The sequence below is a fragment of the Agelaius tricolor genome, unplaced genomic scaffold (assembly GCF_023055355.1).
Source record: "Agelaius tricolor isolate 1412-34295 unplaced genomic scaffold, bAgeTri1.0.p SCAF_67, whole genome shotgun sequence".
In the NCBI taxonomy this organism is placed as follows: Eukaryota; Metazoa; Chordata; class Aves; order Passeriformes; family Icteridae; genus Agelaius; species Agelaius tricolor.
This window is the reverse complement of record NW_027269327.1, coordinates 868654-896194: the sequence shown is the minus strand read 5'-3', so window position 1 is coordinate 896194 and position 27541 is coordinate 868654. Positions and strand designations below refer to the sequence as shown.

Here is a 27541-nt window from a genome sequence, read left to right as displayed (position 1 = left end):
TCTGTCAGGTAGCCCTAAACAGGGCTGGTCCATCCAACCATGTCCCTTAAGGTGCTACATCCTAAGGTTGCTCCCAGCATAAATCCATACCAGGATGTCTGTGTTTGGCTGTGCATTGTGGTGTATTTTATGTATTGTGGTGTTTTATGGCAACTCCTGTGGAAGAGTAATGGAAATAGTTCTGAAAGCATGACTTGAGGACAGATCATAGTGGAAGTTTAGATGAGATGGGGAAAAAACCAGGAAGTCTAAGTTCCTGAGTCAGCTGAGGCATCATTGTTCAATTAATTGAGAATTTTGTGAATGTGGGTGTTACTTTGATTTAATCTTAAAACCCTTTATATCTTTGCACTCAGAAAAGGAGTCAACATCTTGTTTATCATGGCATTTTCTTAGGACAGTGCAATAAATGTCAGAGCTTTGAAAATGAAGAGCAAGTCAATGAGGGGTACTTCTGAGCACTATGGAAACCCTCAGCCTTCTTCACGTTAGTGTTAGGGAAGCTCAGCTGGAAGTGTGAGCAGAGTCCCATCCCACGTGAAGAGCTGTGGCCTCTGTGTGTGTGTAAATATCACTATTTTAGGCTGGTTCAGGATGCCCAGTGAGAAGTGATGCTTCTGCAGACTTGAATGAACAGGAGGAAACAGGATATGAGTGCAGTCAATACATTCACCTGTCCCACCTCCTGCAGAGGTTTGAGTCATCAGAACAAGAATTTAGCTTCCTGTCTACCTATCTAGTTAAAGTTCTCAGCTTTTTGTTTACTTTGTTTGCCAGCAAAACAAAAAGGGAAAAGAAAAAAAACAACTGACTGCCAAAATTAATGACTTGTATTTCTTTAGGGGCTGGCAACATGGCTTCCTTACAGACATGGCTGAATTTGCACAAATGCATTGTTTCTTTTGTTTAGGACTGTGGTAATGTGTTATATATTTGGAAGGCTATTGTGAGGGAAGGATTTGTGAATGCAGTGTTACTAAAGTTAATCTGTACCTGAGAGTGCATTGCAAGTGTTTGCATTGGGAAAAATATCCAGTCACAGCCTAGTTTTGCTACAGGATTCATACTGTGGTACTCTGGCCTCCAAGAACTGCAGCTGATCAGAAAGCATTGGAGAAGAAGCTTTTAATTTGTAAACAGATAGTCAAATCTACTTTTTCTCTTCCCAGCCCTATCACCTGCATTACTCTGATTTGTGAAATTTTTTTTGACATTTGTACTTGATTATCTTTTGGATTCAATTCAAAGCCAGCTTTGTTTTTCAGACCTTGGTAGGCTAGGGGAAAAAGTACTTGGGAAATAGCAAAGACCTGTAGGGCTTTAAAGCATCACCTTTAAAACAGTGCAGTTGTCTCTGTTCTAATGAGATGTCTCTGGCCTCCAAGAACTGCAGCTGATCAGAAAGCATTGGAGAAGAAGCTTTTAATTTGTAAACAGATAGTCAAATCTACTTTTTCTCTTCCCAGCCCTATCACCTGCATTACTCTGATTTGTGAAATTTTTTTTGACATTTGTACTTGATTATCTTTTGGATTCAATTCAAAGCCAGCTTTGTTTTTCAGACCTTGGTAGGCTAGGGGAAAAAGTACTTGGGAAATAGCAAAGACCTGTAGGGCTTTAAAGCATCACCTTTAAAACAGTGCAGTTGTCTCTGTTCTAATGAGATGTCATGTGGAGGGGGAAGCACATGTATCAAAGGAGGTTTATTTGCCCAAGTACAGGTCCTTTTGAAATCAGCTCCTGCTGCATCTCACTGGCTCCTTTTAGTGCTCCTTCAAGAACAAGGAGTGGGAATTGCAGCTGAGTTTGATGTTAGAGCTTGGAACTGCTGGCTCAGGAATCATAGAATGGTTTGGGTTGGAAGGGCCTTTAAAGATCATCTTGTTCCAATCCCCTGCCATGGGCAGGGACACCTTTCAGTATCCCAGGTGGCTCCAAGTCCCATCCAAGCTGGCCTTGGACACTTCAGGGATGGGTCAGCCACAGCTTCTCAGGGCAGCCCATGCCAGGGCCTCACAGTGAAGAATTTCTTCCCATTTATCTAATCTAAACCCACCCCACTTTGATTTGAAGCCATTTTCCCTTGTCCTATCACTTTGTTTCCTTGTCCAAAGTCCCTCTCCAGTTCTCTTTAGGAACTGGAAGCTGCTGCAAGGACATCTGAGCAAGGAGCTTTCCCAAGGCTGAACAGCCCCAGATTTCTCAGCCCATCTTCATGGGACAGAAAAAAGATACCTTGGAGTCCAGACTAGAAACCTGCTGAGCATCCCTGGACTCTCCTTACTGACTTGAAGAGCTTTTGTGCTAGCCAGGCATGTCTCAGAAAACTGACATGAGAAGCTGTGGGTGCCCTTGCTAACATGCATTTCACAGTCTAGTAAGGTTCTGAAGGCTTAGAAAAATGAAAAGACTGCATTAATTATAAATGCACCTACTGATGCACAAGTAAAACCTGTGCTCAAAGTGACATGAAAATTAACTTTGCTGCTTTTGGTAGGATCTGTGCCTCCCTGCTCTAGGCAAAAAGGGGTTGTCAAGGATTTTCTGGTGAATGTTTAGATCCAGCTAGAGCAACTGCATCATTATCCTTAAATAACCAGTAGTACCAATAGATATTTCTGTATATGTATGTATGATCAAATTAACTCTGCCATGCTTTTCCTCAGCTTGGGCCTCTGTTCATACCTGTGCTGTTGGGAGATTTGCAACCCCAAGAGGCTGTCAAGTCCCACAACATCTGATGGTTGTTTTCTCTGGCAATTAGTTTTAGCTGTAGAGTCTGTATGGTTTCCCATGGCACCTGACTGTCCACTGAGATGTTTCTCCCCTATGGCAGCAATAGCACAGAAATATTTTATTTGAAACACAGCAACATTTAATGGTGTTGAGAAGAGTGAGGGAATAACATGGAGCCTACAAGTTAGGAGGTGGCAGGTACTGTATCAAAATGTATTTATTGAAAATTTTATTTATTGCAAAATAGAAATTCCAAGTTGTTCTCAGTGTAGCTGATTAATCTGGAGGGGTAAGCCTGAAAGGTATTTCATTTATTCTTTTTTTTTTGTTTTCTGTTTTACTTATCATCAGCCATATTGATACAAAGGTACTCATCTATTCAGACAGTATCCATCTTCCTTTTCTTGAACTCTGTGGGCATAGAAGGGAGAGAAAGGTGTTTTGATGAAAAAATTAATGTTCTTCCAGTGGAAATCTGTGCTGGAGTGCCTTTTGCTGGGAATACATCCTGTGGTTTTGATGGATATCTTAGCTGTTTGATGGAGGGGGTTGGTAAGAGCATAAGAGAATAGATTATAAAACTGGAGCAGGCTTGGAAGTAGTCTCCAACTGAAAAAACATGTTGTCTGCTTCTTTTATGTTAGAACAGCGCATTAGGGAATAAAAAATGCATGAGCAGTGAGAACTTTTTAATTGGAAAAATAAATAAATTAAAGTAACATCCTCCAAATATGGGAATCCAAGACGTCCGAGTTCTTATAAATGAGATATTGTGGCTGCCAACCTGAGGTTTTCAACTGATCTAAACAAAGTTCCGTGACTTTAATTAAAGTGTAATAAATTTAAAGAAGGTTAAAGGATGCATTTAAAAGAGGGATTTGCTGCTTTAGTTACTGTAAAACACTTTCTCTTGAGAGGGAAAATGGTGTGGTGACAGTGCTGTGCAGCTAGGTAATTCAGTCTCGCTGCTTGAATATGAGTTTGTGACCCAGATTGCTTCTCTGCTCTCCAAGCTGTATCGCAAAAGCTGCCAGAGAAATGTTTACTTGGGTAGAGTGGTGTAATTGTGCATCATGGGTGCACCCAACCTCAGAACTGTGGAACTGTGGACTGGTTCCTTGTCACCTACGAGTTCTTTCTTTTGTTTGGCAGAAAGGCTGTAAAATGTTTAGCATGAGGGAGATCTCCAGCTGGCATACCACATCAGCTGCCATCAGTCTCCATCATCACAGTTACTGCAGTTAGCTGCAAGGAAGTGTTGAGGATACAGTCAGCATTATTTTCTTTTTAAAGGAACTTTTAAATAGCTAGGGTTTTTCACTGAATAGCTAATGCATCAGCAGAATGGTGGCATGGGTGTGACCAAAGACTGAATGATATGTTTTAATCCAGTCCTCAATTATGATGAAAATTTATTTTTAATCCCCCAAAAATATTTTGAGCTCCTTTGTATACTGCATTGAGAGAATTGTGAGAATGCATGAATATTTATGAAAGTGCTGAAAAAGTACTTGAGGACAAAAAAGGTAACAATCCATATCTGTTCCTACCTGTCTGAGACCCTTTGGCCACCCCCAGAAGGCAGACATCACTTGCACAGGTACCTGGGCACTGAGCTTCAGCAGAGAGGCCTCACAAGCTCCTGCTCAGCATGGAATCTGCTTTGGGCTCCTTTTGGGAGCTGCTCCAGCTGCTGCTGATGTCAGGAGAGGAGCAGAATCATTCTCCTGGGGTTTGATTAAGGGTCTTCCATAGGAGCTCGGGGCAGGGTTTGGTGCCTGCAAAGCCCAATATCCTGCTGAATGTAGACTCAGCAATGGTTTTGGTCCCCCCTCCCCCTGTCAGATCTGGGGACTTATTGTATTTGTGGGTGCCCCATGGCAGGGAGGAATGATGGATCTGACTCCCTGTTCTCAGAAGGCTGATTTTTTACTTTATGATACTATATTATATTAAAGAATACTGTACTATACTATACTAAAGAATACAGAAAGGATACTTACAGAAGGCTAAAAAGATAACAATGGAAACTCCTGACTCTTTCCAGAGTCCTGACACAGCTTGGCCCCGATTGGCCAAAGAGTCAAAACAACCCACATGAAACCAATGAAACAATCTCCAAACACATTCCACATGAGCACAACACAGGAGAAGCAAATGAGAGAAGAATTGTTTTCCTTTTTCTCTGAGGCTTCTCAGCTTCCCAGGAGAAAAATCCCGTGTGAAGGGATTTTTCAGAGAATGTGAATGCCACAGGGACTTGTGGTGCTTTCTGGTGAGTTGTCAGTGTTGGTAGACAGGTTGGTGGCTTCAACAGGACAGGAATATTGTGTTATGCTTTACCTTTGCCACCTTGCATTCCTTGTACTTTCATGCTCTGGGTGTGTCAGAGGGAGAGGATGGATAATGGCAGAGGAAATGATCTTAAATCAAGACTGGCAAGCCTTAGGTGGTTTAGTAGTTTCCAAAAGTGTGTGACTAGTTGTATTACCAAATTCTCAAATATTTGTATATTGGTCCAATATACATGTAGGCATGTATAAAGCAGTAAATCTTTAAATTGGTTTGGTTAGTTACAAAAGCAGTCTCTGAAAATTTAGCTTGCACAGTTTGAAATGTACTTGGATATTTTTCTGTGAACTTTTTTCAGGAGAAGTCTCCTATTACTTGGCTCTATTTCTTTTTTATTTGTTGATGTGGGGTTCATATGGACAGAGGGGTGATCATAATAATTTAAGAGTCAGCCAGATAAAGCAAATGTTTTGAGCTTTTTCCTGTCAGATTGTAAAAACAATTATCTTGCTCCAGACAGACAGATTAACTGAGATCTAAGAAATAAATGAACTCTTCCATTTGAAGTAGTTAGCTTAATTCTGGAGTTTAGAACTACAAATCACATAGGATAATGTTGGAGCAGAATTGAGAAAAGTATAGCCCAATTCTAGTTAAATACTTTTAGATCTTTGCCAAAGAACAGGTGAGAGCCCCTCTGAACTATTCAACAGCAGACTTGAGACCTGAGTCTCCATGTAGCAAATAGTGCAGAGTCTTTCCAAAAGATCTGAAACCTCCTGAGTGTGGTGGGGCTTGAGAGGGCGATTGTTCAAACAGGGCTGAGGCTGCTGAGAGCTGTGAAAGCAGCCCAGAGCTTTATGGAGTGCTTTAACACTTGAGGTGTCTGTCTTTGGCAGTTTAGCACTGTTACCCAGAAGGTAATTATTCTAGGAATCCAATCTTTACAAAATCCTCAAGCTGGCTGCAGGGAGGTAGAGTCTGCTTGATTGAATTTCTTAATACCCCAGAACCTGACAGTTCTCATTATTTCATGATGGGGTGACACAAAACTGACAGCTCTCTAAAGGGCAGTGGTGCGGGATCAGTCACATTTTTTCCTTGGCTCCGAGGAGCTGGAGGCATGTGGGGTGCTCAGAGGTGGAAGGTGGCAGGGCTTGGGAACACCAAGGGGGCTCTGGGGCAGTGGCTTCCTCTTCCACTTTAAATATTTTTATATAATATTTTAATATTTTATATAATATTTTAATATTTTTAAATATTCCATTAAAGTGGCTTCCACTTCAAATATTTTAATGATATGAAGAATCCTTGTTTTGTGATCCATTTTGCCAATGGAAGGATGCATGGAAGAAGCAGTAAGGAGGAGGTTGGTAGCTTGATCCTTGGCACAGGAGTAAGGTAACATGCAATTGCCAGTCCTGTAACTTGTCCTTGGATCTGAGAGCAGGCAGTAAATGAAAGAATCAGTGGAAACTGCATTACTTAATTGGGCTGCAGTTTCAATGGCATCCTCTTCAGCACATCAGTAGTGAAAGCAAATAACTAATAACTGCCACTGTGCTAACTAAGGCAACTTGGAGTTTTTCAGCCCAAACTGAATTTTTCTCTGTCACACCAGCTACTCACCTTAACTTGTCTGAAAGATGTGCCATGCAGCATCCCTGGGGAACACCCCAGTGCAGTCTGCAGTGAGAACTCTCACTGACTTGAGCCGAACCATGCTTTCACCTCCCCAGTGTGTCAGATGTTGTGAGAAATGTGCTGTCCCTGCAGAGTGCTTTTCTGCCTGTCTGCTGGCAGTTTCCATCTAAATTTAATTTTAGAACCAATATAATGGCTCGTTCTATGTTTACTGTCTGTTTCATACACCTCCCCAGTCATGGCCAATTAGTTATTTGTGGAGGGACTGCAATGTTATCTTTCAAACAACCAAGACTAAACTGGACAGTTGGAAAACACCATGGGAAAAGGGAAATGTGGGCTATTGGAAGAACCTGCAGGAAGAGCTGAGGAGCAGGGAAAGAGGCCATGGTGTTCCAGAGGCCGTGGCAGCTCCAGGGAGGGCAGAGTGCCTTTGCACAGAGCTGAGGCAGCACCAGGGGCAGGGCCCTGGCATGAGCCTGGCAGCAAAGGCAAAGCTCCATCCTCAGCCTGCACTTGCCTTCCATCACTGCAGCAAATTGGCTCTGGAATATGGATGAGGTTATTTTATGATTACGTACAAATCCTCCAGTGATGACATGAGCCCCTTGATGAGATGATCCTGTGACAAGATACCCTGTAAAGCAATTAACTTCTCAGCAGATGTGGTTTTGGAAGGGGGGCAGAAGCTGTTTAGTAAAAAGGTTTCTTGTGGCTTGCCTGAATTTTATATTTAGCTTTTGTAGCAGTGCAGAAAAAGTTGAAATCAAAAGCCTCGTTCTTTTCACAATTGCACCTATCTTATTGTACTAGATAAATCAACTTTGGGGTTGAGAGGAGCCTGAGACAAAGGGAAAACAAAGGAAACACAAAGGCTGCATGTATTTTGTGAAGAGGAGCTGTTCCAAAGCTGTAAAGGCTTATCATGCCTCAGGTTCTGTAAGTGCCAGAGTGAAGATCCCTGTTCTGCAGGTCTTGGGCCAGAGACCAGCGCATCCCTCTGTGGCAGGCAGATGGAATAGAAGCAGAATTCAGAGCTGCCAGTTCTTACTCAATAAACACCTTGGGACAAACCCCAGATGCAATCTTAGTTTGTATGTTTTTGGAATTTTCACGACAAAATAGAGATGGCATTAGCCATTTAATAATGGTTTTAATTAATGACAAAATAGAAATGGCATTAGCCATTTAATCATGGTTTTACCTCTTTGTTCTGATAGCATTTTATTTTGGGGTTCATTTTGCTGCAAGGCCTTATTTGTGCACATTTTGATGCATATTCTTCCTGTTTTGCTTTCTGATTGCAAGATAGGCTTAATTGGCTACTACTTGTTTCATAGATATTCTAATACAGTTTTTTATCTCAGATGTATCTTGCTCTAAGGGTTTCTTGTTTAATTTGTGGGAGAGGAGCTTTTCTTCTTTTAATATCTTGAAAGAACCCATTGAATTAATTTCTCCCTCTTATTTCTAGAATCTGCTTTTAATTGCTCAGGCTTGGTTTGATGATATTTTGCATCTGGGATGTACTCTGAACATTTGGTTCATGTGAGATGGGCTTTTGGTATGATACTTGGTATGGTAACAAATGAGTGTGCTGTGCTTTAAGCTTTCTTGTTAACAGTTTGCTTTATTCAGTATTCTGGTTTAGAACCTGAGCTTCAAAGTTTGCTGAGGTTAAAGGGTGTCTTTTAGGGACCCTGTGAGTTTTAGTTTTGTCCTCTTTTAATAAGTGTATTTGTCTCCTTGACTGTCATGGATACTTGTGTGCATCATAAAAACCCTCCTGCTTTGTGGTTTATGCTCTGGTATAAACCAGATAGTGATAGTTGCTCACAAGTGATAAAGAGATGCTAAAATGCCTTTGGAGAGTCAGATATTTGTTTGAAAAGTGGCATTTGATCTATGTAGCTCTCAGCTCTGTATGGAGATGTTTAAAGTCCTGAATTCACATTAATCCATAGAAGTTGAGCACATTGATTTTTGTAGAAAAAGCCTGTATATGCAGATGACATTCACCTCAGCACTTCAGAGGAAGAATTCTTTTGACCTAGACACCACCTTAAGTTCTGCTGAATATGGCAAAAAATTATCATGTTCACCAAAACCTGTGAGAAATATTCTTGTGTGCTCCTGCTACCTGTGGATTATGTACAAGTTTTAAGGGCAATGACAGGGCCAGGAGCCACATGCTATTTATTGAGCTCAGCTTTACCTAAAAGAAAAAGGTTGCAGTGTGGTTTAGTGGTGGTAGGCAGCTGAGCAGCACACAGCTGCTGCCTCTGCAGTGGGATGGGGAAGGGATTCAGGACGATGCAAGTTGAAATAAAGACAGTTTAACAGCTAAAGCAAAGCAAAACAAAGAATTAATTCACATCTCCCATCAGCTGGCAGGTGTTTAGCTGTTTTCCTGGAAGAAGCAGGGGTTTGTCTCACTCCAATGCCATAATGTCTCACTGACAAATGCCATAATTCCAAACATCCCCATGCCCTTTCTGCTTTCCCCCAGCTTGTGTTGCTGAGTGTGATGTGGTGTGGCACGGGGTGTCCCTGGGCTCAGCTGGGCTCTGCTGTGCTGGCTGTGTCCCCTCCCAGGCTCTCGTGTGTCCCCAGCCCCTGGCTGGTGGGGCAGTGTGAGGAGCAGGAGAGGCCCTGGTGCTGCTGACCATCAGCTACAGTACAGGAGTGACACCCACCCTTTTTGGTCATGTCCTGGGGTGAGGTTCTGATGCTGTATCCCCATTCCTGTGTTCTGTTCATGCTGGATATCATGTTCTGTGCCTTCAAGGCTGGCTCTGCAGAGCCAATGTTTTGTTTTGGTTTTGCTATCAGCCACTCCCCCACAGCTGGTGGGACACAGAGACAGGGCAGTGCATGGGTGCTGCTTTTGCTTTTTGCTTGGCTTTTCACTTTGCTCTTGCTCCTGCTTTGCTCTTGCTCTTGACTTCTGCTGGTTAGTTTAGCTGAGCAGCCCAAATTTTTCCCTGGACTGTTTCTCCTTTCCCTTTTTTGGGCCTACTCGAGCCTGCTCCGGGCTGGGGCCTGGGAAACACCGAGAGTTTGCACCTTGTGGCTGCAGCAGCTGCCCCAGCACAGGAGGGACTGAGAACAGAGCGATCATCCCTAAGAGAGACTTTCTGAATTTCTCATCATTTCAGAGCAGTGACAGAGTGGTGTCACCTGGTATTGTTCATTCTGTGTGCTGGGGGTGCTGTGCCTGTTAAATAAACAGGTTCTTTCCACTTGTCTCTGAGGAATCCTTCCCGACCTGGTTGGAGGGAGGGGCTGTGTGGGTTTGCTTTCTGGAGGGGCCCCTTTTGGAGATTCTCTCCCAAATTTGCCTTAAACCAGGACAGGTCACAAATCCTGCACAGGGCACCACACCAGCTGCTTTGCAGAAAATGAGTCTGTCCTAGCCAAAAGGAGCAGTTGCCTAAGCTGAGAAATGTGATCACTATTTGGGTGTCAGACCAACTGTCTTGACACTAAAAGCCCTACTCTGGATCCATACATGTAAGGTACAGTTGACCTCATGGTTTGGCATAAAATTTTTTCTGTATAACTTGTGACAATCCTAAGCAAATGGCCAAATTTCTATTTGTGCTTAGAGTCTGACTCAGCCTATTTTCTGGGTTTTTCACACTTTCAGAAGTGCTGTTTTTGTTACATGAGGATGGGCAAACATTGCAACCTGGCAGACAGGCTGTTAGGGCTTAGGCACTCTTTGCACTGTTGCTGTCAGGAACCATTTGTATCCGTTTTGTCATTTGCAAGTAAAGTTCATAATATTGACCTTGTTTGTAAAGGTGTTGGAATCTACCTCAGGTAGATTTTCTCCTGATGAAAGTTGCCATAGAGGGAACTCTGACAGATGCACTTCTGCCCTTCTTGGGCCGTTTGCCCTAAACCACAGATGCATTTCATGACAGATGCATTTCTGCCCTTCCTGGGGCCGCTGCTGTGTCATATAATAGGTCCAGTCCTCTACTTCGAGTCGATAAGAATGATTTGTTTTAATTTAGTGCTTAGGAAATTCTGATAAAATGAATGGATAAGTTTGTAGGAAACTGAGGAGTGTAATATATTTTGTAACAAAAGCCCCTGTACAGGCAGATAATATCTCTGTGAATTCACCCTTACACAACTGATGTGTGGAGAGTGAACCCCCAAAACCTGACAGTGAAAATGGGCTCTTGTGACCATCTCCACTTGCATTTGTGTAGTTTCCTCCTGTTTGTTAGCTACTTTGAATTTTTCTTGAATGAAAAGAAGAGATTTTTAAAGCAGAATTTTATTTAGATGGATTTTTATTTTTAAATTTAGATTTGTTTTTTGGAATAATTAAAGTGAAAAATAGAGTACATTAACTTTGTCTCTGTGATTATACAGGAAAATCAATGAAATCATTTGGGTGACAGACCTTGAAGAGAATGTAAACTGAGCATGCACTCTTGAGTCTTTTACTTGACATATGCTATTACTGGACACCTATTTTTTTTCTCCCAAAGCTGAATAATAACTTGATTAAATGGTTGGCAGTTACTATTGTACATTCAAAATTTAATAAGAAAAGGCTTCCTTCATACCCCAAGATTTTAATCTAGATTGCTTTCCTCTGTTAAATTATTATGAACTCCTATAGTATGGCAGAGGAGATAAGAACAAAAAAAAAAAAAAAAAATCCAAATTTCCCCCAGGAAGTTTATTTTTCTGAAACAAAACACTGGAAACTGAATGAATAATTCAGTTGAAGTTGCTCCAAACTGAATACATGTCAAGTAATGCATCCTATCTGTAAACACTATCAAGAAAATCCAATCACATTGGTATTGGCACATTTATATTGGGAAGCATAGAGAAAATGGGTTGAAAGAGAAATATGTAAAGATACCTTAGTATTTATTTTTAAAATAAATTCTTAATCTCTTTGGAAGTATAGAGATAAAGACAAATGCCGATATTGTATCTTAAAGCTAGGAACTGATATAAGCAATCAATTTCTCTATTGGTAGGTTCAGAGAATTTGCTGGAGAAACTTTTTGAAGCAGCTGATTGTTTTTATACAATGGGCTGTGTTAGGAGGCCTCATTTGCTATTTCAGAGGTGTACTGTGTTTTTTCAGGCTCAGCTGGAGATGATAGCAAGGGTCAAAGGTGGTCCTCACCTCTGCAAATTTGATTAGGGAAAAGATTGATGCAAAACACAGGGAACTTCCTTCTCTGCCTCTCTTTACAGAAGTTGAGAGTGCTGTGTTAAAGACTGTCATGAACAGAACTTTTCTATGCCCTTCACTGTATTTAAAGGATCTGAAGATCCAGATGGATGTATACAGGGTAATGAATGGTTGCAGGAGAGTGTAATTTTTGAGCATCAGGCTTTGAATTGCAAAAATCTGTTTTGATGATTCACCCTGATGTCAGGAAGGGCTCCTGTGCAGCTGTTGGAGGGGCCTTTGGAGAGTGAATAATTTACTGTAAGATGAATCACATCCTAGAAACACTTATGTCTCTTCCTTAAATGAGTCTAGAGGACCAGCTCCACTACAGGTATGAACTTTTGAGACATTTAAAATTGGGTGTGATGAATTCAACACCTGTTCTCTACATGGAAATTTAGAGCTTCCCTGAGGAGGAATCCCAAACAAAGGACCCCCATGGCTTTTGTACCCTCAGTCTAAATCTCTGTTTAAAGCCTGTTTAATGCAGTTCAGGGCTGTGTGTGTTCACAAATTTCAGAGAATGTTCTGAGCTGGGAGGGACCCACAAGGACCTGAGTCCAGCTCTGTAATGAATGGCCTGAGTGAGGATCAAGCCCTCAACTTTGGTGTTGTTTAGCACCATGCTCTAACTAACTGAGCTGATCTCAGGGTTTTCATATCCAGCCTGCAACCAGAAGAAGGAATGTTCCTATTTTACTAACCCACTCGTATTTTAGACATGGAAGAATTTGAAAATATCATGATTTGGTGTGCTGCTCTGTAGTGACTGTTGAGTTGCAGTCTATTTTATGGTTCAGAATTTTAGGCAGCGGTGCCTCCTGATCAGTCCATACTGGCTGATGTATCCTAATGTGAGCAGACATTTAGTTTATTTTCAAAGTTTATTTTCATGTTCTGCTAAATATTTCAGCAGTTTCAAAAATCCATCTGGCATGGCAAATACTCTATGTATGATGTAGAGCTGCATCTCCACAAAAGTGGAAATAAAGTGCTAACTTCTGCTTATTAAAGTTGTGTGTAAGAAATCATCTTCACTGCAAGAGACAATTCCATATCACGTTTTTTCCAGAGGGAGTGGGACCCAGTATGAGAGGCAGTTAAGCTTCAGTCATGCCCAGTCTAAAGGCTTAGATCTTGGGCAGAGACACTGTCTTTGTGATCTTGGTTAATCTGTCTGTGTTTCAGTCTACTCGTGTATAGAATGAGGGTATTTTCCTGTGCTACCATTCTATATTAGATATATACCATTGTACCATTGTATATGTACACATTACAAGGATGCTAAAAATAATTTATATTGAGTTAATTTATGTTGATTAATCTGGAGGGGTAAGCCTGAAAGGTATTTTATTTATTTTTTTGTTTGTTTTGTTTTGTTTTATTTATCATAGGCCATATTGCTACATATTGAGTACATGGACTGGAGCTGTCTCCTTGTCCAACAGAGCTTGATTTCTAGAGAAGTTCTCCCTCTATGCAGAGCAAGATATGTGTGTGTGTGTGTGTGTGTGTGTGTGTGTATTAGGATGCAAATATTTTAGATATGTCTCCTTTCAGGAATACACTGATTATTTTATAGATTCTCTATTTTCTGTATATTGTCTTCATTATGGCAGAGATGCACGTTTGAAATGTGTCCTTGAGAGAGGTGATTCTGATGATTGCACAAGAATACTTAATAAATCAAAGCATGCAGACAGGGTAGAGATATAGATACAAACCACAAGAATATTTGGGTATTTATTGATTAACAGGTGTATTAACAGGTATATTTCTTACTGTATTTTGCTCAATGGGTCAGTGGTTACTGAATGTATTCTGAGCATCAACATTTCAAGACACTAGGATTGGTTCATTGTTCTATTACCCTGGTTTTATAGTTTAACTTCTTTGAAATATGTTGGTGTAAAATAGGGGCAAATCAAGCTTTCTCTTGGAAAGTAACTGCAGCAATGATAAATCTGGAAGCCTGGAGTTTGTAGGAGAGCTTCCATTAACCTGGAGACCTGGGTCTCCTCATGTTGGAGGGGCTATTCACTCTGCAGCAGTTTTAGTGACCACAGCTCCCCCGAGTCTTCTTTCTGAGCATTCCTTTTCTTGTGAAGTGTATTGTGCATTTCTCTGTGTTGGCATCAAAGCCAAATGTGCTGGAAACTGGTCTCCAAGGAGCTCTAGACCAGCACTTCGTAAGCTGAAGTGTGTACTTCAGCTATTCATATGCCAAATACAGAATATTGGTCACATGGGTAAAAAGCCAAGGAAGGTGGCACAGCTCAGCCCAGAAAGGCAGGTAAGGGAAAGTGAGTGATGTGGAAGCTTAATGTGGATATTCTGTTTGTTTGGGGTTTCTGTGTTTTAATTTTTTTTTAACTGATGTGCTTTCCCCCCTTTTCATTTCCCAAGAGTATAGAGGGGCTTACAGGAGTAGCAATATGTTGTGTGTATACTTGCCAGGCTTTTTTTTTCTGATTGTGTTTAACAGTATACAACAATAAAGTAAATTGACATAGTTTGTAAATCAGATGATGTCAACCAAAACATCTTTTGGCATAAAAAGATAGTCAAGGACTGATCTGCATTTCATGCCCTCTCTTGACTCCTAAGCCTGTTACTTCATAGGCAGATCTGAGGAAAACAATCCAGCCTTGTTGACAGATGTGGAATAAGGTACAAACTAACCCTGATCAACCCCTTGGTTTAAGGTAAATGCCTGTTTCAGAAATGCAATTTGAATTAGAGTAGAACAGTGGAGGAATATGGGGAATCTTGAGCTTTTGTGTCTTAAGGATGGCCCTTTGTGAAGAGAGTGGAAAGAAGGTGACAACAGCCCTGTCCACATAGGCTGAAAGAGTGTTAAATCATCAGAAAAGACAAGATAAGCCACATTAGCCTGTCTCTGATTTGTCTTCCTAACTTGCAGTTGTTGAACTGTCATATAACAGCGTCAGGTTTTGATTTCTTTTATATGCAATTGAAGAAAGATAGATATTGTGGAGTTCTTTTATCAACTTTAACTAGGCCAGGTGAATAAAAATCAAATATTCTTCAATAAGTAGTGTTTTTGAACCTGGTCAGCACTGGGATTTTATATAATGGGAGAAATGCAGTTATTTATTGGATATTGTTTAGCCTTTTCAGGAGATGAGGAATTTTCCTGTGGGGGCATTATTAACCAAAATCATGAATAAAGCTATGCTATTATGCAAAGATAAATTCCTCATATGATAGAGCAGTTCAGTGCACATGCTCTCAAGGAGTTCATACTCAAGGACCATGTCAATTCTTTGTTTCTCATTCAGTATTTTGCTGCAGTTTTGCATTTGTGTAGTTCAATTTTGCATTTGTGTAGTTCAATTTTGCATGAGGTATGACAGAAAGCTTCTACTTATACTTTAAATTATTGATAGGGACAGTGCATGCAAAAATCCTGTAATTCTCAAAACCTGCTTTAAAAGAATATGAGCTTGTTCTGCTGTTTGGGCAGGTAAAACAGCTCAGCATGGTAATTTTATAGATAGACCTAATTAAACACTAGAGATAGAATTTTCCTAGAGCTCTGAATGCATCATGTGCATGAAATGTGATGAGTTAGGGCTGATGATAATTATAATAAACTTTAGCAATGAAATTATGAATATTACAAGAAGTCTGACTCCTGTACTCACATTCTTTAGCTGTAATTTTCATATTTTTTGTTATTAGGTTTGAGATGTTTCTTGCTGTTTCTTTAAAAAAAAAGTAGTGTTAGACTTTGGTTTTGTTATATATCGCTTCTATTTCATCTTGACAAATGGTTTGTACTCCTTTTTGATAAGCAAAAGTGGGTGGGATATAGGACTCTGTACTTTAACATAACTTTGTAGATCTTTCTAGAAGTTCTTTAATACTGGGATGTTATTCTAGGCCTCTGGAAATAAATGAATTTTCCAATAGTGTGATATGGTGGCTTTGACACTGGCTGGACACCAGGTGCCCAACAAATAGATAATGAAGATAGTGATAGACTATATAGATAATGGAGAGATCACCCACCCATTACAGCTGAGGGCAAAACAGACTCAGGAAAATGAGTTTAATTTGCTCAGTTAAATCGCAGTTAGGCAGAGAAGTAAACCCAAATCCCTTCCACCCACCCTTTTCTTCTTCCTGTGCTTATTTCACTCCTGATGTTCCTCTGCCTGGTCCCCACAGATGGCACAGAGGGGATGGGGAATGGGGAATCTCCGCTCCCATGCTGGAGCATCCCCTCTCCCTCCTCCTGCCCTGCCCTGGCTGTGTGCAGAGCTGCTCCCCTCACTCTGTGTTCTCAGCCCTCTCCCTGGATGGAATTGCTGTTGCTCAGTAACTTTGCCCCCTCCTCAAAGCATTATTCCAAAGGTGCTGCCACCATCAGTGATGGGCTCAGCCTTGGCCAGCGCCGGATCCATCCTGGAGGCAGCTGGCACTGGCTCTGCCAGACATGGGGGTGTTTCTAGCAGCTTCTCACAGAAGCCACCCTTGCAGTCAATACAAACCCAATAGCCATGGCAACTTGCAACTTGAAAAATCACTGATTACACTTGGCAAGCCTCTGGCAGAAACACGTGGAGTGTAATTGTGAAGAGAAGTTCAGTTGATCAACTTCTGTGTCACCCTGGTTTTTTAAGACTTTTTAAGCCTTCTGATGTTTACATTCTTGTAATGAGCTTTCTCACACACTTTCTGTAAATAACTCATTGTTTTGCATTCCTTTATGGAGCAGGAGAAAGCTGATGGACTGTTGGTTTGTCCAGTGTCATTGGAGAGGTGGCACTGTCACCCTCCAATCCACTGTCACTTTTGGAAATCTATAAATGTTGGAGTCAGAAAATAAACTTCCCTTTTTTCTTCACCTTGAGAACAGTGGTGTGCACTTGTGTTCTTTTGCGTCCTATAGTGACACTTCTGCTTTTTTTTAGTGGTTTTTTTTTAGGTTTGTTTTAAAGCCATAGCTTTAAAGAAAAAACCAATTTGACCACAGATAATTTCACCTCTTTAAGCTAGGGGTTTTGGCAGACTCAGAGTTTCTTCTCTTGGCTGTCCCACTGCTGTGATTGCATAGCCATGCATACTCCCTGTAAACCGGACAGTAATAGAAATAGATTTCATCATCTCCTCCATAATTCTTATTAAGCATGCTATTTTTGTTATGAAGCAGGAAGTTCATGGCTCCCTCTGATGTGACACAGCAATATGAGAACCCAGGATCAGTAACTCTGAATTTTTCATGTTCTGGGAAGATGATATCATTGTAGCGGTCTGTTTTCCTGGAAAAGTTGTTATGGAAACTTCATTACAGCTTTTCTAAAAATAAACAAACAAAACCCCAAGCAAAACCTGTTTAGAACTCCAAATACTTTGTTAATTTAAAAATTGTGTTACAGCAATTTTTTCATCGGTTCATTTTAGAAATTTGGTATGCAGATTGCTGCAGTCACGTGCGAGTTTATGCAGTCCATAAAGGTTGTTATGGACCTTGTATTACTTGCTGTCACTGTTAGATACCATAGAGATGTCCCATTCTGTGCCAGACCTGTGCTGGTGACAGGCACAAGGTGGATGTGCAGTAGAGGCACCACATGTGAGCACCCAGCCTGAGGAAATCCAATAAGAAGGGGAGAAGGTTCCATGTGCAAGCATGAATAACACATCAGAATTGCTGAGCCAGTCTCACTGGATAACCAAGGAGCAAAGGGTGTGTGAGTTAGAAGGGGTTTTTATGGCTTAGAGCAAAGGATAAACCCACCCCAAACAAGAAGATGTTTTTACCAAGCACAAAGATAGCAGAAGAAAACAAGGCAGCAAATGCTGCAGGTAGAAGAAAGGTCTCAGAATTTTCCACTGCAAGAAAACTGAAAACCAACTTCTAGCTTAAACTGTAATGTACTGATGTAGAGTGGAAAAAAAAAAGGGAGTGGAGTGGCATAAAGTTCTTTTGTGAAGTCTGTTCAAAATTCTAACCAGTCTGAACGCCTCAAGGGGTTGTTGGATTTGGTTGGATCTTGTGTGTGATTGCACTTTTTCTCTAGGGTAGATTTTAAGAAACATCCCTAGACTAAGATGGTCCTATTTTACTTTTTTTTGCCCTACTGCTCCACCAGAGTGGAGCAACTCTGGTGCTGTTACTTCTTTAGTCTAGTGCTGCACAGCTGCACAAGGAGAGTTTCAATTTTAAGGAGTCTTCATATGTTTGTGATTTAAATTTTTTTTAACTTTAAAGTTATAATATATTTTCTTCACCACAATCAGTGACAAATACTGTGTTTAATGAAAATTTTTAGGGGTTTTATTTTTGGTTCTGTTTTCCATCTTTTATTGTTACCTGATTTTGTCAAGGAAGTTTTCAGAGGAAAGAGAAAATTCAAGTAAATGCAATGTCTTCCCTCTACAGGATTTATGAACGTGTCATTGATCCCCCAGAAACAAATTTGACACCTGAAAGCAATTTATGGCTTGGACAGAGAAACAGGAAACATGGTTTCTTTAAGGTAAGCAGATATGAAATGGCATGTGAGGTAGGAAATTAATAATAGTCAATAAGGTACTTCCAATCAGTTGTCTTAGGTTCATGAAACACAATATGCATGAAATTTGGTAGGAACTGTGGACAATTTGTAAACAGCTTGTTGATACCTGTTTATACCTGCCTATACCTGTTTACAAGGTGAAAGTTCCTGATATTTATTCCAGTTTTGGCTAACAAGGCACAGTATGAGTGTTTATTGTGAAAGGAGTCCGTAGAGCAGCAAGAGGCCAATCTGCCTCTCCTCAATCTGGGCATGGATTTGTTGCCAAGGTGATTTACCACCCACTTGGTTTCCATGTGAAGCTCTCAGCTCCTAAGACAATTTTACAATTTGCCTGTTTTCTGAGGATGTCCCTAGATTTCCAACAAGCTAGGGCAATTACACTGAGCTTATTTCAGCATAGGAGCTAGCAATTTTAATTGTGAAACAGAGGTAAAAGCCAACTTTGGACTTAAATGATAGTCTGAGGGTTGCTCTGAACCTACAGTGCATTTCATCCTCCAGCAGCTGAGCTGTCAGTGTGAAGTGAAATTGATAGTATTATTTTATCCTACAGCTGTTGGTTTTTTACCTCAGCTGCTTCCCACTATTCCACAGATGGTAAACATATGTTTATAGCTACATAGGAAAAGGAAGAAGTTATATTGGAGGGCCCATCTTAAATTCTTATTTTGTGCAGGCAGTCAGAGCCTCAGAGCTCTGGGATATTATATGTTTGTAAATTAATATTTCTACGTGTTAACACTTTGGAAACAGCAGGGTAGCTAATGATATGCTAATGGGCTGACCATTTTTATTGATCATAATGAAAGCTGACAAGTGCCTTACTTTGCTTTATGTGTGCTTGAATATTTTACTAACTTTCTTCAGGGGAGAAATATAATTGGTTGTGGTTTTTTTAATCCTGCTTGAGAGTTCCAGAAATCTTACTTTTTTTACGTTTCTTGTTGCAAAAACTTGGGATTTTGCCAGTTTGGAAAGAGTACACATCTCTTTCCATATATTTATATGCTCAGCAGGATTTCCCTTTCTTTTTCAGAGCAATTTGTTTCACTGTTTTAGCATATAAAAAAATAGATATATTTTCCTTAATGTAAACAGAGATCTGCAGGGAAATAAGAGCATTAAAAAAGAATTAGCATTTTTGTTTGTGTGTTGGAGCCATGAAAATGTGTGTAAGGAAAAGCAAGCTTGTTGCGTGAATAATTTTTTTTTGTACCTTTTGTTATTGATCTTGATACTGTTCATTTTCTTACCTCACCACTCTTTCCAGTAAATTGTGCCTGCCTATACCTGTGATCTTCACCTTTTGTACCTCCAGGTCTCCATTCCATCCTGCCACAGCAGGGAGGGGTAGAGGAAAGGGGGATGGAGAGGGAACAGCCTGGGGTTTGGGAGTGGGGACACTGAACTGGGAAGGGCCATTCCCAAACCAGGACAGCCCTCATTGGTGGCTAAAGTGTGGCAGGAAGGGTGGAAATAACAAGAGTCAGAGCTGGTGGATGATTTATTTGCTGTAAGCATCTGTGGTATGAGGTGTGGAACACTGGCTGCAGTGTTGCCTGGCTTGTTCACGGGGATGTGGTGCCCAACCCTGTGTTTGTTCCCTGATGTGCCCCTCACAAGGGTCTTCTTCAGTGGCTGTTGGGAAGGATGAAAGTTTGACAAGGAAGTCTCACAGATATGGATGCTTGGCAGAAAGATTTTTGAATGTAGAGTCTGAAGAAGGAATAGAGATGGAAGCAAGTTTTGATATAGAAGAAAAGAATTGCTGAGCCAGTCTCACTGGATAACCAAGGAGCAAAGGGTGTGTGAGTTAGAAGGGGTTTTTATGGCTTAGAGCAAAGGATAAACCCACCCCAAACAAGAAGATGTTTTTACCAAGCACAAAGAGAGCACAGGCAAACAAGGCAGCAAATGTTGCAGGTAGAAAAAGGTCTCAGAATTTTCCACTGCAAGAAAACTGAAAACCAACTTCTAGCTTAAACTGTAATGTACTGACTGTTAGTGATTGGAGAACAGTGACATGAATATGGTCATTACAGGAGTTATGACAGGCTATAGGTAATAGTTAAGGTATGGATTGGTTCTACTGTATTGAGATGCTCAGCAAAGAAAAGTATAGAATGCAATGTAAACAAAAGAAAAGTCTAGAATGCAATGTAACCAAAAGAAAAGTCTATAATGCAATGTAACCAAAAGAAAAGTAAATAATGCATTGTAACCTAAACTGAGGGTGCAGCTGGAGCTGACAGCTGTAGGCACAGCTCTGTCACCCACGACCCTGGACTGCTGTAACATCTTGGAATAAACTGCATTTTGGAGAGCCCCTGGAGTCCCACATCCCTCATTTAAGCTCTTAAGTGGGGGAGAGGGATCAGGATTCCTTTGTTGCTGATCTGTGTGATATCTGCTTGATAACATAAAGGGCAATGGGAGTTATTTTGGGTATGAGTTCAGTGTTGTTCTCCTACCCTCGGGTTCTTCTGTGGGGAGTCCATTAATAATCATATCTAGTCTGTGGGGTAAAGCAGGGGAGGGAATATGGTTTGGAGGGGATGATGGTTTTCCACAGCTTTTCACCCATTTTTCCTCCTTCAGGCCTGTTAAAACAGCTTTTGAGAATTTGTAATTTCATTTGGATGTTAAGGAAAGCATGTTCTTGTTGCTGTGTCTGCCATGTTTTCTCAGTATGGTCTACAGTACTGTGTTTAGAGTCAGGACAGAGATTTCTAGGAGTGTCATTCAGAGATCTCCCCTGAGGGGGAATAATCATGAGTGTCATGGAATGTGGGAGAAATTGGGCTGGCATTTAGAGGAATTCTCTGCTCCAGAGTTTTGGGAGGTCACCCCTGGACAACTACAGGACTCTGATAAAGTGACAGTACTTGCAAGAAGAATGCTGATGGCAACTCCAGACTGGAGCAACTCAACCAAAGGCAAACCCCTCCAAGGAATTGTTTTTGCTCAAGGACCTGGGTCCACTTGGTGGGTAATGGAGAGAGGCAGGGAAACACAATGTGTAGCACAAGGGGATTTGATTTTGGATAAGAACAGTGTGTGCTGTTGAACTGTACATATAATACTGGCTGCTGCATGGCACTGTCCCTGTATGCCATGGCTGCCACGGGCAGTGAGGATGGGCTGCTCCACACACACCACTCTGAGCTCCTGGGGCAGCAGCCAGCCAGCAGCACAGCAGCCCTCCTGTCCTGGGAGACATCTGGGGTGGGCAGAACCCACAGCCATGGGCTAAATGAGCTCAACAGACAGCTTGGAGACATGGCTACTGGCTATGGAAATGATACCTGTGATTGTGTATATTTATATATCTATGTAGTTGGAAGGTGAAGGATCTGGGTGGGACATAAGTGGTATAGAATAAGGGGTTATAGAAAACTAAGGCTGTCATGGTTTATGAGTGGTTCTCACCAATTCAGTACCCACCCTGCCAAGACTCTCTCAAATCACACCTTGCTCTCTCTCACTCCTCCTTTCCTTCCCCCTTCCCACTGTGGTGCAATGTAGAGGCACAAAAGGTGAAGATGATGGGTGTAGATAAGAACAATTTACTGGAAAGAACGATGAGATAACAAAATGAACAGTAACAGCAACAATATTATTATCAAAAGATATAGGAGAATGAATTATTTACACATTCCTGATAATAGATGGTACTGGATGGTTCTCTCCTCCACAGTTTCTTGACCATAAGGAACTCTTGCTCCATGGAAAAGAGTCCCTAGAGTCCCTTCCCCTGCCTCCTGTAGTGGTGTGAGTGCTGTAGAATTTTATATATACATTATATATATATAAAATATATAAATTATAAAATATATTATAATATATAATATATACTATATTATAATATACTATATATTACATATTGTAATATTATAATATATATTATAATATGTAAATTATAAATGATATATAAATTATGAAAAAAATATATCTTTTCTAATTCCCACGTCCCAGCTCTCTCCTGGCTACTGCAGAAATTAACCCTGTGCTGGACAGAGCCAGGACAGCCAGACAAACCCAGGGTTTGTTTCAGGGCTAAGGCCTGATAATAACCATTATCATCAGGTTAGGAAGCTGAAGAAAATGCAACCAAAGGGAGAAAAAGATTGATGCCAGATATCTATGGAACACTCTCTAGGATGGATCTGATTGCTGGCAGGATCAGAATTATCTGCAAAATTTGTTTTATTGCTGAGGAGAACCCTTCCCCCTAAGGGTCCCTCCAACGAGCTAGTGCAAAAATGAGCTTATTAATGCCTTGGTGAGAAGGTGATTTATGTTGCAAGACAGTAGTTTTCATAACTACTGGAGCAGGCTCTATTGATCCTGCTTGTGCCTGGGGATTGTATATGAGCTGCCTGAGAAGCATATGAGAAGCATATTGGTGTTTTTATTGCACAGTATCAGGTGTATCATTTTTATAGTCATATGACTATAATTATATATATATAATTATATATATATAATTATATATATATAGTTATATATATAATATATATAAAATAATACAAATAAAATTATATACAATTATATATATAATTTATATATTATATATAATATATGTTATATAGATATAATCGATATAAAAATATATGTTATAAATTATATATATACATATATGTACATACACATACATATCCATATATATATACATATATATATAAATACATGTACGTATACACATATATACATATATATATATATATATATATATACACACATATATATAGATACACACATATATAAAATTTATGGCAAAGCTGCTGGCATGGCTTTGCCAGGGCACAGGAGTTTCAGGCACATCTGCTGGTGCCACCATGTAGAGCCTTCCCAGCCCTGGCCAGGGCAACTTGCACAGCTGTGTGGGTGATATTATCTCTGTGGGAGAAGTAGGTTTTAAAGAGGATGAAAGGCGATGGAGGAAATGAAAATGCACAAGTGGGGAGCTCATGGAATAGATGAGCCTTTTCACAGAATGTGGGAGGACTGTTCTGTGTGGTGGATATCTGAGAAGTGCAATTCACTGGGCTTTTTGTATTATGTCCTCATGGGATGGGCTTGATTTTTAGTGCTGCAGAACCTGAATTTCATCGTGTAGCTGGTAATCTGCCTGCACCAGATGAAGGCTCTTCAAGCTAGCAAGTCCTGATGCTGAGCTGAAACTTTGGATGTCATTAGCCAAATGTTTTTATTGATAATATAAAGGTCATGTCTGCTTGGGATGGGAAAAACTGGAAAGATTTTGACCACTGACATCACACTGTTAGGGACAAATCCATGCTCTTGGCAGCCCAGACTTAATGCTGAAGCAGGAATAACCAGAGTTTTTTCATATTTGTTACAATAATTATGGCTGTAATAAGTGTTTGCCTACAATGAAGTCTCTCTATTAAAAAAATACATCAGCAAAATTTCTGCCCTTGGAAAGTTTACTTCTGTGTTTGATCGTAATAATTAAATTTCAGATGTTTTATAGACCTAGAAGTCATCTATGTTACTGAAGTTCATATTCCTATGTTATTACATGGTAATATGCTTTCAGTAGCAGAAATTAAGACATAAAATAGTTGTGTTTCCTCTTCAGGCTATGTCTAAATGCAAATCTGTCCAAAAGACAATGGAGTAATGTGACTCTAAAGCAACAAACACATTTGAAGAAGATGCACCTTAAAAAAAAAGGCTGAAGAAAAATCACTTCTTTTTGGATGGTGTCTCATTAGCTAGGCAATATGGTGTGGTGGAACTCTGTAATCTCATTTACTCTTGGTTGAGCTTTTCACTGCAGAGGCTTAAGTGTTGGAAGTATATTTTTATGCCTCACCTTCTAATTTCTCACTGATGACTGCTGACAGAAAATGTGTAAAATGGCTTTTAGGATGTTCCATTTCCAGTTACAATATTACTTATTACTTATGGTTTCATTATTCTCATAAGTGAAAAGGTCAATAAATGTATATTCTGCTGCGAGAAAGACAGGGTGATCTGATTATCTCTGTTAATATTTTCAGTTAATATTTGATCATGAGACAGTAAGCAGGAAACAGTGCTTGCTGATTACATTGTGCTCTTTGAACAGATGAGCATGTAAATGGGACTTGCCTTGCCAGGCTTTCAAGGACTGTCTGAGGCCTCTATTTATGGGTGGCATGTGAGTGCATGTGGGATATGGGTGGCATGTGAGCAAGTGATGATGTCCTTGCCCTGCAAAATTCACCCTATTGCAATTTAACTGAAAATTAAAGCACAGTCTGGCAAATCAGTAATTTAATTAGATAATAACTGCTGCCATGATAAATTTCTTTTCAGTTTAAAGAAATTTTTCTGTCTGTGAGGAGGTAGAGCTGTGTCACAACATGTGATTAGCAGTCAGGGGAAGTGCAAATGTCAGCACTAGAGGTCCTTGATTTCCCCTGCTCCTGTCCCTTAGTGGCCATGACATTATTGAAGCAGTGGATCCTGTGAAGTAAGAACATTGCAGAGCCACAGATGCAGCAAATGCTTCATCCTGAGCTAAGGAGAACAAACACAAGCTTCAGCATTTTCTGTTCTGTCTGAAGTGTCTGGGGTGCTTCAGGGCCCAGGTGTGCAGGGGCATCTGCAGCCTCCCCTGGGGCTTTCCTTGCAGGGCAGGCACTGACCTCTAGGTCCTGCTGTCCTGCCTGCTTTGGTTCAGGAGCCCCAGAGAAGCTGCCCCTGTCCTGCTTTGGTTCAGGAGCCCCAGAGAAGCTGCCCCTGTCCTGCTTTGGTTCAGGAGCCCCAGAGAAGCTGCCCTGTCCTGCTTTGGTTCAGGAGCACCAGACAAGCTGCCCTGCCTGCTTTGGCTCAGAAACCCCAAACAAGCTGCCCCAGTCCTGTTTTGGTTCAGGAGCCCCAGAGAAGCTGCCCTTGTCCTGCTTTGGTTCAGGAGCCCCAGAGAAGCTGCCCTGTCCTGCTTTGGTTCAGGAGCCCCAGAGAAGCTGTCCCTGTCCTGCTTTGGCTCAGAAACCCCAAACAAGCTGCCCCTGTCCTGCTTTGGTTCAGGAGCCCCAAACAAGCTTCCCTGTCCTGCTTTGGTTCAGAAACCCCAAACAAGCTTCCCTGTCCTGCTTTGGCTCAGGAGCCCCAGAGAAGCTGCCCCTGTCCTGCTTTGGCTCAGGAACCTCAGACAAGCTGCCCCTGTCCTGCTTTGGTTCAGGAGCCCGAGAGAAGCTGCCCCTGTCCTGTTTTGGTTCAGGAGCCCCAGAGAAGCTGCCCCTGTCCTGCTTTGGTTCAGGAGCCCCAGAGAAGCTGCCCCTGTCCTGCTTTGGCTCAGGAGCCCCAGAGAAGCTGCCCCTGTCCTGCTTTGGCTCAGGAACCTCAGACAAGCTGCCCCTGTCCTGCTTTGGCTCAGGAGCCCCAAACAAGCTCCCCTGTCCTGCTTTGGTTCAGAAACCCCAAACAAGCTCCCCTGTCCTGCTTTGGCTCAGGAACCCCAGAGGAGCTGCCCCTGTCCTGCTTTGGTTCAGGAACCCCAAACAAGCTCCCCTGTCCTGCTTTGGCTCAGGAGCCCCAGAGAAGCTGCCCTGCCCTCCTGCCAGTCCTGCCCAGGGCACCTCTGCCTGCCTGGGCTGGATTCTGCCTGGTGGCACAATGACCCCACTGCCTGTTGAGATACAGAGCTAGGGGCCTTCATGGAACCAAGTGTGAACTTACTTACATCTGGCACTAGGCACTTGTCTTTTCAGTATTTGATCTCACAGTCTTCCTTGGTTAAAAAAAATAAAGGAGTTTTGCTGTGTTTCATTTCATCTTTTGGAAAAGTGTGTCATCGGCTTGAGCAATGGATATTATTGCACTATATTATTGCACTGCTTCTTTCAGCAGGCTCACCCCATTTAAAGGGTTTAAGCAGCTTATATTTGGTGATTACAAAAGAGAAAGCAGTATTATCACTGTAATATTCCAAACACACAGAGACATAGGAGGAGTTCTATTTTGTTCACCTTCAGTTATTTTCCTCACAAGTAGAGTAAGCTGGTAATTTTTGTTTGTATCCACTGAAGAAATGACTTGTGAAAGAGCTTGTACAGATTGAAGTGAATGTTTGTAATCTGTATTACCAGTTTTCTCTTCTTTTGCAAAGGGTGTTATTCAAGATGTGAAAATCATCTTTATCCCTAATGGATATATAACACAGTGTCCTAATCTGAATCGCAGTAAGTAGCAATCTTTTTATTGTCTCTAGTTTAGATTTTTCATACAGATTGTTTCTCTGCTTTAAAAATAATACTTTCAGGCTTGTTATTTTTTGCATGTGCTGACTTCCAGAAGGCAAGAATTCTGTATAAACAGGTTGCATTTTATGTTCAGATAAATCTAGTATGATAGATTGTTGTTTATTTATGGGTTATTGTGTCTTTCCTTCTTTTCTGTTTCTTTTTAATCTTTCTCTATTGAGCATGCCCAACCTGCAGTGATTTCTTAAGTCTGGTGCAAGGAATCATGGATTTGCAAGAACTCCTGGCAAAAATGACTGCAAAAGTAGGTACCTAAGCTTTTTTTTAGTTGCCCCTTTCCTTCCATAAGACAAAGATGAAAGTGTTTATTCTAGATGCCGTTTCTTATACCATGAAAATTATTCTAAATTTTCATAGTAGAGCCAATTCTTTTCTTGCTGTCTGCAGTAGTCTTGTGGACATAGTTCTGTGGTTGTTTCTTAAGCTCAGTAATGTTCCTGTTCTCTGCTTTATTATTTGTCAGGTTGTAACAAAATACCTAGAGTCTGATTTTTTTGTAAGAAGCCTTAGCTTGATTTCCCTTTTCACGCTGAGGGATAAATGCAGAAACAAAAGAGTGAAACCCCTCAACAATTGCCTCACCATGTGAGGCTGTCAGAGGGAGAATGTTTCCTTCTGGGAGGTCCTGTGAAGTCTTCAGGACTGGTGGAGTCTCCTTGTTGGGAATTGAAATGAGGCCCCAAAATGAAAATGCCTGTGAACCTGCTGACTGTGCTGACCTTGACAGCGCCTTTTATCAATGGCTTTTATCAGTGTTTTTATCAGTTTTCATCAGCTCCAGGTGATGTGCTGTGTGCTTGGGTTTGTGGTTTTTTTCTTTCTTCTTT

The 27541-nt window shown here is 41.0% G+C and overlaps 1 protein-coding gene across 3 annotated transcripts in view; it reads left to right on the top strand.

The window, feature by feature from the left end:
* Positions 1-27541, top strand: part of NELL1 (neural EGFL like 1) — a 318623-nt gene that overhangs the window by 45482 nt on the left and 245600 nt on the right. For all 3 annotated transcript variants that reach the window (XM_071417123.1, XM_071417121.1, XM_071417122.1), the window contains exons 5-7: positions 18300-18396; positions 26561-26633; positions 26876-26958. In XM_071417123.1, coding sequence (XP_071273224.1) covers positions 18300-18396; positions 26561-26633; positions 26876-26958 — 253 coding nt within the window. The remainder of the gene's footprint in view (positions 1-18299; positions 18397-26560; positions 26634-26875; positions 26959-27541) is intronic.